Source organism: Embiotoca jacksoni, unplaced genomic scaffold (assembly GCF_022577435.1).
Source record: "Embiotoca jacksoni isolate LCO1_2020_lvr unplaced genomic scaffold, fEmbJac1.0.p SCAF_20, whole genome shotgun sequence".
In the NCBI taxonomy this organism is placed as follows: domain Eukaryota; kingdom Metazoa; phylum Chordata; class Actinopteri; family Embiotocidae; genus Embiotoca; species Embiotoca jacksoni.
The window spans coordinates 4,242,827-4,254,738 of NW_027185341.1; the positions used below are offsets into that span (position 1 = coordinate 4,242,827).

Genomic DNA, 11,912 nt, shown 5'->3' on the forward strand with positions numbered 1-11,912 from the left:
CCGGGGCCAGGCCGCTCCTGGTCCGAGCGCACTCGGCTGGAAAGATGCGTTGGCGCCCGGGCGGGTCGGACCCGCGGCTTGGCTCTTACCTGCGCTCCCGATGAGGCAGGGGGTTCTGCTGCTGCCGTGTGATGAAGGTGGTGCCCCACACCGGGCTGCTGTGGCTGTTCCTGAGCCATCCCACGGGGGGCGACGACGGGTAGGGGGCGCTGCGGAAGCCATGGTCTGACTCGGTCTCTGCGGCCAGAGACGAGGCCGAGCTCCCCATCGCCACGGAGATAGGAGGTGAGTCTCTCTGACGGAGGGGGGGGGATCTGTGGGTTTTGTTCTTCCCCCAAAAGCGCAAATGTCGACAAGGGATTCCAGTGTCGTACTCCAGACACACTGAGCCGGACCGCCTGAGAGAAATGGGGCTGTTTGGACCAACAACCGTCGCCCTGCGTTCCCGTTTGCTGAAATCGCCCCGGCAGAAAACAGCAAAAGAACTCGGAGAGGGGCTCGGGTAAAAAAAAAAAAAATAATAATAATAAACGCAAAAAAAAAACACAGCAGCGATACTCAGAAGAGTGTAACTCGCAGGTGGCCTATGTATGCAGATGGGGGTTGATATCCCGACGCTGTGTGGAGGAAGTTCTCAAGTCAAACAGCAATTTGAGGCGTGGAGGGCTGATTCTCGCGGAGCAGTTGGTCTCAAAGAGGAGGAAACGCAACGCTCCTAAAGCCGAGGCTCGTAATCTCCTCCCTTGTCGACTCGAAGCTTGCAACACTCTGCACCATGTCCTCCATAGCGCCGCTCATAATTCCTCGCGCGTTCCTTCTGACACATCTCCCCAGCCTGCAGGCTCTCACGCCCGGTTCCTCTTTCTTTTGCACATGCTCAGGAGACCAGCGAACGCAGGACAAAGTTGTAAATGTGCTCACTGTCTTTCCACATCACAGCAGCCAAACCCCCCCCCCCCCCTCCTCCTTCTCCTCCTCCTCCTCCTCTTCCTCCTCCTCCTCCCACCCCCCACCAAAAAGAAAATGTGACATTCAAGAAAAAAAACAACATCAAAATATCATCAGGGTCCACAGAGACAGACGGCCCGTTAACAGCGGCACGGAGCTTTGCTGGAATAAAAAGTCACACAAAATATATCCACGGGAGTTATTTACAACGGAGGGGGGGAGGGGGGGGGGGCTGGAAGAAATCAATGCGTTGCGTTTCGTGGGAGGGGTGCTGGCAAAACTACAAGTATGCTAATATCCAAAGGGCTCCTCTTTCAGACATCCAGTCCTGACGAACAGCTGCTGTGGAGGTTTCACCAGTAAAAAAAAAAAAACAGCGCAGCTGCATTCGTCCCGCCGGATAAAACGTCACGTCAGAAACTCTCGGGGAGAGCTGTCGCCCGATTAGATCACTTCCACGAAATGTGCGGCTTTCCGCGTGAAAACGAGCAACTCCCGCGAAGAGGAGGGGGAAAAAAAACCCCACAAACCCCGGACGCAGAGACGTGTTTAGAGTTTCAAAAAGGTTCTTTTAAACTTCCGCAGTTGCATGAACATGTTTACAACTCGGGCTTAAAGTTCTGGGTAAATATCCAGCAAAAACATCCGAGAGAGAGGGGGAGAGAGGGGGGGGGGGGGGGGAGAGGGGGGGGGGGAGAGAGGCATGTTTCGTTTCAGGCTGCAGCGGCCGACAACGCGAGGAGGACGGGAGATGATCCCGGTTTGTCGCTGTCCGTGAGACGCAGCTTGATTTCTCGTCTGATCCCACCGCCGAGGCCCGCCGGTCGGTCGGTCGGTCGGTCTACCACATCATCTCGCTCTCGGATGTATGTGAACTTGCCAGCCTGTCGTAGCGAGTCTCTCCGCAGCCGCAGCAGCTGGAGGAAGCTGTCAAGGAGGAGGAGGAGGAGGAGGGGGGGACGACGACATTTGCGTGCATTTTTCCAGCGGCAGTTTTTGGAGAAGCCCGATGCAAAAAAACAAACAAAAAAAAAAAGTCTTTAAAGACGCGGCGATGTTTCCCGGTTTGCTTTCGCGTGCATCTTAATGTGAGCTGATTGTGGGAGCAGCGCGTCGATCACACGGACTTGATTCCGTACTTCGGCTGTCGAGGTTCAGCGGGTCTTTGTCGTGATAATAAATCGCCGATAACGCACGGGCATGTGGGGGGCTTTTTTTTTTTTTTCTCAAATGGAGCCTTTTAACAGCGCCGCAAATCATTTGGAGAAAAGAAAAGGAGAGAAAAAAAAAAAAAAAAAAAAAAAAGGTGATCTGTGTCCGTCTCCACGCAGCGGGTACAGAGGCCAGGGAGAGTGTAGTGCAGAAGGCGAGATACAGGCTTAGAAAAAAAAAAGAAGAAGAAGAAGAAGCCTGACAGGGTTCATCCAGGAAGCATTCAGTCGCATATTTCACCATCTTCCGCCGGCTCCATTCCTGCCTGCGCTCATCTCATGTTCCCAGCGTTTCGGGATGATGTGGACGCTGAGCCTCGTTTAATATCAGGACAGATCCTCGCTCCGGTCCCGTTGTTGTCGCCTCAGATGGGAGATTGCTCAGCTGCTCCAGTCCCGTAACGCCTGTCCACCCGGGGTCTGCTGCGGTCCCATTATACGCTCTTAAGTCTCCCAGTCTCTCTCTCCCTTATAAGCTATTTCCCCATCTTTGAATTCTCCCCTCACTGATGCAGCCTGAGCGCAGTGGACTGGGATGCAATCTCCTCCAGCGGATTACTGGAGCGCCAGCAGAGCGCAGGCGCACTGGCCCGGCGAGCAGAGAAAAGCTGGAAGGCTGCATTCAAGAGATTTAAATAAACCTCAATTGAGTCCGAGCTGCAGAGGTCTCGCTCATTAATGTGAATAAGATCCCGGGGTAATGACTGGTAATGAGAGTCAGAAAACAGCCTTTGCACGACGGGGCACATTCATTCTAGGAAAGCATATGTAGGCAATAAAACCACTGCATAAACTGCCTAATAGCCTTCATTTTCCTGTTTTTCTATTTCTATCCTCGAGAAAGAAGGTTAAACCCAGTGTTCATTGGTCACAGCCGGAGGAGGTAGTGAAGAGTTAAGTGGAAGACGGTGGTGACTCCCAACACTCATCATTGTTCAACTGTCCCTGCACATTACTGAGATAAGCCTTTAAACCCCCCCCCCCCCCCCTGCTCTCTTCCACTTCATATAACTTTCCTGACCTCATTCCTGAGCTCTTATTCCATCTCCGAATTCAGTGTTCAGGGAAACATGGAAAACAAGAGTGTAATACACGTACTAGTGTATTGACAAGCGACATGAAAAGTAAAAAAAATACACGTTTTTCTACGCATCTTCTGTGGTGGCTTTCCCGTGAAGTGTGAGCTTCAGCTGCAAGAATCATTTCGTTGAATGTGGGAAGACTGGTTTGTCTGGTAAAGTTCCTCTTACCGCGAACAGCAGCCTAAAGCACGAAACACGGTTGCTCATGGAGACTTAAGTCCAACCCAAATACCACACGGTGCATAGCTGGAGCCATCAAGACTATCCGCGTCACACCGAAAGCTTCACACAAACAGTTTACCATTAGTCATAAACTTCCATTTCAGGAAGAGACACATGATATTGATTTTTGTCATAATATTTTCCAAATCTTTTTTTTTGTTGTTTTCCACCTAAATGTAGATAACGCAAAGCCTGTCCTGTACTGGAATTGCCTGCGATGGCCCACCCTCACACTATATTTGCAAATGCTTGTCAAAATGTACACAATCCCTGGTCAAAGTAAAAAGACTATTTCAATTTAGGTTATGTAAAACATCCCATATATATTTTTAGGAAAAGATTTTCTTTAAATTAAAACTGTACATCTACTGAATGGATGATGCCTCCCCCCCCCGACAATAATTTCAAATAGAAACTTTGCTATGTGCTTCAGTGTTAAGTCAAACATTGAGCATCAAGGCCTAATTTTATTGGGTTGTCGTGTCGACAAAAGGTTCACTTGGGGCAAACATTTCATTGTAAAGCCGATATCGACGGCATGCTCGTATCATTGTACATCCCCTAATTCAGTGCAGGCAGCACAAATAACATTTGGGTGGTTTCAATTCAGCCTAGTCATGTACAATTTACTCAGAAAGCTCATTCACAACTAGTAGAAAAGCGGAAAATGACTGAATTACCGAAGCAGCTTGCACAGATTATAGCCCTGTGATAGCAAAATATCCACTAATGTGAGAGAGAGAGAGAAAGAGGGGGGGACGGGGGACAAGTCAAGGGACTGCAACCCTTTGTTAAGGGTGCACCAGTCCAAGAACCACCTGTCCAAGAACCACCTGTCCCTCTGCACCCGGAGACGCAGCAGCTGACACAGTCAGTGCCAGAGAGAGAAAGGGGTTGGATTTCATTTCTATTCTCCAGGGACATACTGGAGGAAGAAGGGAAAAAGGGAGGATGTGAGCTGATTTCACGGTACATTGTAAGTTGTCATCTCTCCAGAACCCAAAACGTCGTCCTGACTGTTTTTTTTTTTTTTTTTTTTGTCTCCCCCAGTGGACATGCTCAGAAGTAAATGATTAGACTGCCCTTCACAAATTAATCCTCAATCACATCATGTAAACACACCGGCTCTACGGTCAAATAGTCCACTGGATAAGCTCAATCTCAGGCCTCAAGATCACGTTCAGTCCCCATGATCAAGTGTCCATGAGCAGTTCAGTCTGTCTCCACCTGGTCTGGATGGATTCGGGTTCACCTCCCTGACACTTTGCCCTGTGACCCCCTCTCCCCTCTCCCCCCCTCTCAAACTCCCCCAAGCAGGCAGGTTGTAGGAGGTCCCCCCCCCCCCATGTTGTTCCTGGGTTATCTATCCTGCTCCGTGCAAGTGAGGCAGCGGGAATAAAAACAACAACAAAAAACAACAACAAAAAATGAACTCCACTTCGCTGTGTGAAATCACTGTTTAATTATGCGTCCCATAATCAATATAGTCATGGGGCAAAACTGTAAGCCCGCGAGCTGTCACTAACAGCATGTAAACACGAGCTATAAAGGCAGCCGGATGAAAACTCTCAACAATCCCATTGAAGACGAGGACGCCGGGAACCTTGTAAACAAAGACACTCTCGATTCAGTCGTTTGGTCGACATTATCGACGCTGAACCGGCAGCCATGTACTCGGTCCGCTCGCAGGTCGGTTATTCTTACCTCGAGTCGGGCGAAGGGGAATTATTCCTGTTTTTCAGTCGTCTTGCGCGTTAACTTTTCACAGCCATGGAAACGATAAGTTGTCCCCGGGTTGTACTTCGGTCGCCCTCCCAAGGCTTTCAGCTTTCGCGCCCTCCGCTGCCGCCGCATTCTTCAGACATTTGTGTCAAAACACACGGACGTGAACGGGGTTTTCTTTTCACTCCGTCAGGTATTAAACCATACAGATGCGACCGCGTACGTTTACCTCAAACAGCCCAGGAAGGGGAAGGGGGAGGGGGGGGGGATCTCTAAGGAGCAAACCGAGACCGGACGTACGTTAACTGCGCGGGGAGGGGGGTGGGGGGAGTTGATTGCCGCGCGCGACCGCCAGTAAACCGACGTAAAACCGTTTCGAGAATTCCAGCATGTAAAACTACATTTCCCGCGTTCGCGGATATTTCAACACGGATATCCGGGTACGATTGTCGTCACCCTTTGACAAACATAAATAACAGTATATATATTCATATATCACGGCTGACTAAAATATATTTATGTTGAACTGTTTGGTTTCATTTAGTCTTCCCCCTTTTTTCTGATCTTATATTGTAAATAATCTCTTGTTGGGGTTGCGTAGAAATTTTAACCTTCGAATCTCAGAGTAGGTTTTCCTCCGTAACGAGAGGCCGGGGTCAGGGAGTGGCCCTCCGGCGCCATCTAGTGGCATTAAATGTTAACGAGAGTTTGCACTGATTTGAACCTTTGGTATCAGCAGTAACAGTGGAAAGGTGCAACTGCAATAATACATTTGATAATCAAATGTTCGTGTCATCTAGGCTAAAAAGCTTGATTAAATATGTCGCTAAAACGACTGTGTTTAAAAGCTTCCAACAAGGGGACGATCTTTATTCTTTGTAAAATGTTCACGATCGTGCCTGTTTTTGTGCAAATAGAACGGATATAACTCGCTTTGTGACATTTCACAGCTCGACATATATCATATCATATCATATCGTATCATATCATATCATATCATATCATATCGTATCATATCATATCATATCATATCATATCATATTGATTAATCATGGGACACTACCACTGTCAATACTCCTACTGTATATTACCTTCAGGTGAATATTATTATTGTGAATACATATTATTATATAAAATGCTTATTTAACACTGGCTATTGCCTCATATCACATTGCCTCATATCCTAGGGGACTTTTTTTTTTTTTTTTAAAGTTTATTGCAGCTTGTACTCAGTACAGTGTTACACAGTATAAAGCTGATAAATATTTTGGTATTGATGATGCAATATCGCTCTGCTCAACCTAAATAATTGAATCCTTACTTTTCAGTAATCTACAAGCCACGGCGAAGCTTATATCCCATTCCCTCGTAAAACACTACAACAAAGGACCTTCCTTATCTTAACTTTATTTTGCATTCAGAATTTGCACACAACATGGAAACCAACATAATTCTATATACCAACAATTGGATTTCAGACTTTGTTGTTGTGTTTACCGAGCTGAGTCGCCCGCTGTTCCTTTAAAACACGAGTGAAATTTAAATTTCTCTTGGATAAAGAGTAGCATGTGAAACATTCAGTGAGTCTGGATTACCTCTGTTAATGCCGGTGTCACCCGGGTTGTTTGAACTGGGGAAGTTCAAAGGATTAGGCCAATATCAGCTGGCTGGGCAATGAAATAGCAGGGCGAAGGCTAAAACACATTAAAGTCTCATTGAGATAATTTTTTTCTCTGAAATCAATCACCACAACTGACTTTGACTAGGTTTTATTAGACTTAGAAAATGAAGTAAAGAAAGGTTGTCAGAGGTAAATATTATACTTTCTACTCCACTACTTCTAAGATGACCACTTGACGCAATGAATAATATAACAAGCTTTTAAAATACAATATTGTTAAAGATTAAACCAGTGGTTTCCAACCTTTTTGTTTTCTGACGTCTTACAAAAAAATCGGTGTGTGTTCAGCGTCCCATTTTAGACGTCTATGATTTGTTCACAGTTCCTCCAAACTGTGATTTTTCCTAAACCTTTCACTCGGCTTCATTTCGGCAAATGTTCAAATGATCAAATGTGTCATCCAAAAATCAAGATTAGACAAAAAGTCCAAAAGATGAAAACAAATTTGTGTATCTGAGCTTTGTTTTGTCTTCTTTCCTCTCTGAATTCTCACAAATTCTCAGATTCATCTGCTGTCCCTGATGTACATAAAAATATATATAAAGTAGTTAAAACTAGCTCCACTTCCAGCAGCTTTAACATGCTGCGTACACGGTGATGCCCCAGTATTAATAATCTAATGATAAGACATATAATAATACATCAATCAAAGGGATTAAGTTAGTACTTTTACTTAAATAGCCTAATTTGAATAACCTACATTTTGCTGCTAATAAGTTTGTGTAGGCCTACTCTTACATAAGTAGTATCTGCAGGACTTTTACTTGTAATGTAGTATGTTTACATTGTTGTGTTGGTACTTTTACTTAAGTAAAGGCTGCGATAAGTGGATTGAACACTTCGGTAAAGCAGTGTTTGTGTTATTCCAAGCGGCTTTACACTTCTGTTAACCTAAATGGCAGTTCACAAAAAATAAATACAGGGAAACCGTCTGTGATATGTTTGAAAATCACAGGGGAAGAGACAGGCTGTCATTAGTTAAGAGACGCAAACCTAGAAATCTGTCGGCAAGGGTTTGAGCAAGGCGGAGCGAAGCATCCTCTGATAGAAACAGACCCGGCGGCCGGGGAGTGAGTCTGGGCGGAGGAAGTCACCGGCTGGACGTCGCTTCTCACACGCCGTGCGGTGCTCGGGCTCAACAAACGACGAGTAAAATACCGGCGTAACTCACTTATTCTCACCCAACCGAGCGAGTTGAATTAACCAGCTGGATAAACGGAAGCGAACCTCAGGACGACTGGGGAATACTCGTAAAGGGGGAAAAAAAGAAAAGAAAGAGAAGACTTCTTCGTCAAGAAGGTAAAAAGGACTGCATTTGTACACTTCTTTTTGTGTGTGTGTGTGTGTGTGTGTGTGTGTGTGCACTTGTTCCTCGCAACGAGCAACTACTTTTCAGTGAACGCATGTCCCCTCTCCGCCGTGTTTCCTGGACAAACCCTTTCAGACACTTGTTAGCGAGACTCCGCTTTAGTTAACTTTTGGTGGGTGGATTGTTTTCAAAGGCCGGTGTCGGTGCGTACACACTGTTGTCATGACAATGCTAGGGGGAAACTGAGCGCGAGGCACGTCGAGAGACACACACACACAAAAGACGCCGCGAGCTTTCAAGTGTCCAGCGTTGCCTTAAGACCCTCTCTGAAGACGACTTAAAAGTTTACAGAAAGTCTCGAAACAACAACAACAAAAAAACCCACGACGAGTGCCGCGTTTAATCCCCTCCTGCTCGTCTGCACGAGAGTAGGATAGAAATACATCCACTTTTTTTTTTTTTTTTTTTTTTTTTGCTGGGAGGTCTGTGTCAGTGGAAAGAAGTGCACTTTGGGAGGTAAAGGGGGTCAGAAGGATATGTGTGCAAACTGTTGGACTAAGGTGTGTCCTGTGTTTATAGGAGACAAATTGTGACCCTGCTAGTCAGGAAAGGGATGCTTTTAGTCGGCTCTTTGCTGTTTTATGGCCAGCACACATGTGGAAATGACTGGTTTCCACAATAGAGAGTGAGCAACACAATTGTCTTAGGGGAAAAGGAAAAAGATGTGTGTGCGTGTGTGTGCGCGCGCGTGTGTGTGTGTGTGTGTGTGTGTGTGTGTGGGTGGCAGTTGAAAGAGGGACAAAAAAATAAATGAATGCATGTCACTGATTGTTTAATAGAGCCTGTGGTGCACGTGTGCGTAGACCATAGGAAGGTGGGGTCAGGGTCACTTTATAGGGTCACGGACTGTGTGTGAGGACAGGAGGGGACAAAGAGGGGCGGGGGTGCGCGTGTGCAACTATGGACGTACAGTAGACACGTAGAGTCAGAGCAAATCGGGAGCGTGAATGAAGCCAATGACAAGCGGGATAAGTGCTCCCCTCCGATGACTCATTGTTTACAGTCTTGTGCAAGGGGAAGTTTTTTCACAACTCCAGGTGCTAAAAAAAAAAAAATGACAGTCTTGTGGACCAGTGCCATACTTGTCATTGAGTACAACGCCGGCAGTTTATCCAAACATCCGTATCCACTGCCGTCACTCACGCAAACACAAAACCAAGGCTAAATCTACCACACGGCACAGAGCTCGAAAGAACCCCCCCAAACAAATGTCAAACTACTTTTGACAAATACTGACAAATAGACAAAACACTCGGGAGACCAAACTAAGTGTAGTTTGCCGGGAAGCTTCTTATTTAATTATTTAATTGAATAAATGTATCAAATTTAACGAATACTGATTACTGGTTCGGTCTGCTTAGTGTCAGAAAATTGTGGGGAAAAAAAAAAAAGATCCATTACAATTTTCCAAAGCCCACGATGATGTCTTCAGAGAGCTAAACACATTCAAAAGAGAAGAAGCTAGGAGTGGAAATTGTTTGACATTTTTGCTCAGAAATGACCTATTGATGATCAAAAATGTTGTAGATTAATTGACGAACTATTTTAGCTGTACTTTGCTTTTTAGGGTGAAAACAAAGGTAACACATTTGACATCGATTCATACGGGAATATATTATGTGTTGCTCATAGTAGGCAATATACTATTTATCTTGCAAACACAACAGAGCATGATGGGAATATCATTTTATACAGTAATTAATAATCTGCAGTATCTGTTTCACAAAAATTGCTGTAAACTCGATACATAAAAAATAGGAAGTACGTGCAATCTTAGCACCCCTTTTTTTTTTTTTTTTTTTTTTCTTAAAAATGCAATTACAGTATCACATTTGTGTGCGAATCTCAAGCTGTGTGAGACTGAAATGTTGGAGAGCACAACAATTCTTGGTAAAAACATTATGATAGTAATCTTTCCCGTCAGAGGAAAAGACAAATTAAAATGTAATAAAAACATCTAAACATCCACAATTGCAATTGCTTAGAGTTACAAAATTGCTTCCAATCATATGAATTATGCATCGAAAGATAATATATACCTGCACATTGCGGCATTGATCATCCCGTCCTTCCTCGGATCTATGGCAGCCGTCCATCTCTTCCTCGTGTGTCGGGGCATGCAGCCGCTTCTCCCCAGTCTGGCTTGTACCCGCAGGGCCTGGGAGCACACTGACAAAAACACATAAACATACGCACGCACGCACACGCACACACACACACACACACACACATGCACGCACACGCACACAGACACTCACTCACTCACTCACTCACTCACCCACACATGCACATGGGGCAACATGAACAAGCCTACATCAAAGATACATCTGTTTCTTATGCATGTTTGATGGGACAGGCAGGCAGCGGCTGGCCACTGCTCCAAGTTACAGCACAGAATAGTATGCATGACTAGGTGGATGACTGGTGAGGAAAAAGAAAGGTAGACGCAGTAGGGATACTTAAAAAGAGAAACGAAAACATGAGAAACCGTTTGTATTTCATGAGTCTTTTGAAAGATCAACATTTGGCTTGAGAAGAACACACACACCAAAAAAAACAAACAAAAAAAAACTGGTGTCCACAATGGAAAAGTTTGTTTCTGTGGCTCTAGTCATGACCTGAATGTAGCCACCGCTACAACTAAATGGATTGAGGCAAAGAATAATAATAAAGATGAGACACCGGCGAGTTAATAATAAGTTCCTCTGTTGAGCAGTTGTCTTTTGTTTATGCTGTTTGATGCATTGTTGTCCCTTTTAGCTGTGAGCAGCTGGTATAAGTCTCTTTGTCTGGTTGTCTGTCTGTTGCCTAAACTTTTCCATTCTGCGACGCAGTTGGAAAAACTGTATCAGTTGGTTTCCCAGACAAGGATTAAGCCCAACCAAAGGGCATTTATGCTCAAAGGGTGTCTCCATTTGTTTGTGTATATTATAGGCTTAGAAGTCCCATTCAGGTCATATCAGTCTGAGTTTCTGGTTTCAGTCACATGAGACACAGACACTTCTTCGAGTCAAATTAGCCAGAATTATTTTTCTTAGTTTATAGATTAATGTATTCATATAATGCGACCTTTAATGCCCTTCATTTCATTACATTTCCAGGGAAATCGTCAGAAAATCCGAGGGACATTCGTGTATATGAAATTGAGAAAACCAAGGTAAAAAAATTAAGAAGATTTAAATAGAACAGTAATCAGTGATGAAAGATGAATCTTTCTTTTATGAATTAAAAAAAAACAAAAACAGTTTTTATCTCCAGATGGCTCCCCCTGTGACAGCAGCCAGCGTAAATGGAATGTAATCTAAATGCGAGCGTGTAAAATACGTTTCTTGGTTTTGCAGCACAATGCAGCTCCTCAGTCAACGTGCGCTGTCTGGATCTTTCTGTCTGATCAGTGAAAGCGTGGACTGGCTGCTCATCAAGTCTGACTGGGCTGAATTTGGCACCGGGAGACACGCGCATCTCAAATTTACCTGAAGCTTCTCCCTTTCCAAAACATTTCAGCTCTTTGGATCAAGAGAGCACCCCGTCGGCTCAACTCAACAGTGTGTTTTCCCTCTCGCCAGATGTTCTGCTTCATTAACATGCAGGCTTGGGGGCGAGAGAGGGGCCTATATACAGTTTATCCAGGTGCCGCAGCTCTGCATAATTACATCGCATTAATATGAATGATATTA

At 45.0% G+C, this 11,912-nt stretch overlaps 1 protein-coding gene across 3 annotated transcripts in view; it reads right to left on the reverse strand.

The window, feature by feature from the left end:
• The window catches only part of capn15 (calpain 15), a 47,918-nt gene extending 37,540 nt beyond the window's left edge, over nt 1–10,378 (reverse strand). The window contains exon 1 of one of the 3 annotated variants that reach the window (XM_069155753.1): nt 10,275–10,378. In XM_069155753.1, the coding sequence (XP_069011854.1) occupies nt 10,275–10,354 (80 nt within the window). In that variant the 5' untranslated portion in view covers nt 10,355–10,378. Of the gene's footprint in view, nt 1–89; nt 937–5,167; nt 5,410–10,274 lie in introns of those variants that run through there. The other 2 variants (XM_069155754.1, XM_069155752.1) reach the window with 2 other exon arrangements.
• Between the last annotated feature and the right edge of the window lie 1,534 nt (nt 10,379–11,912).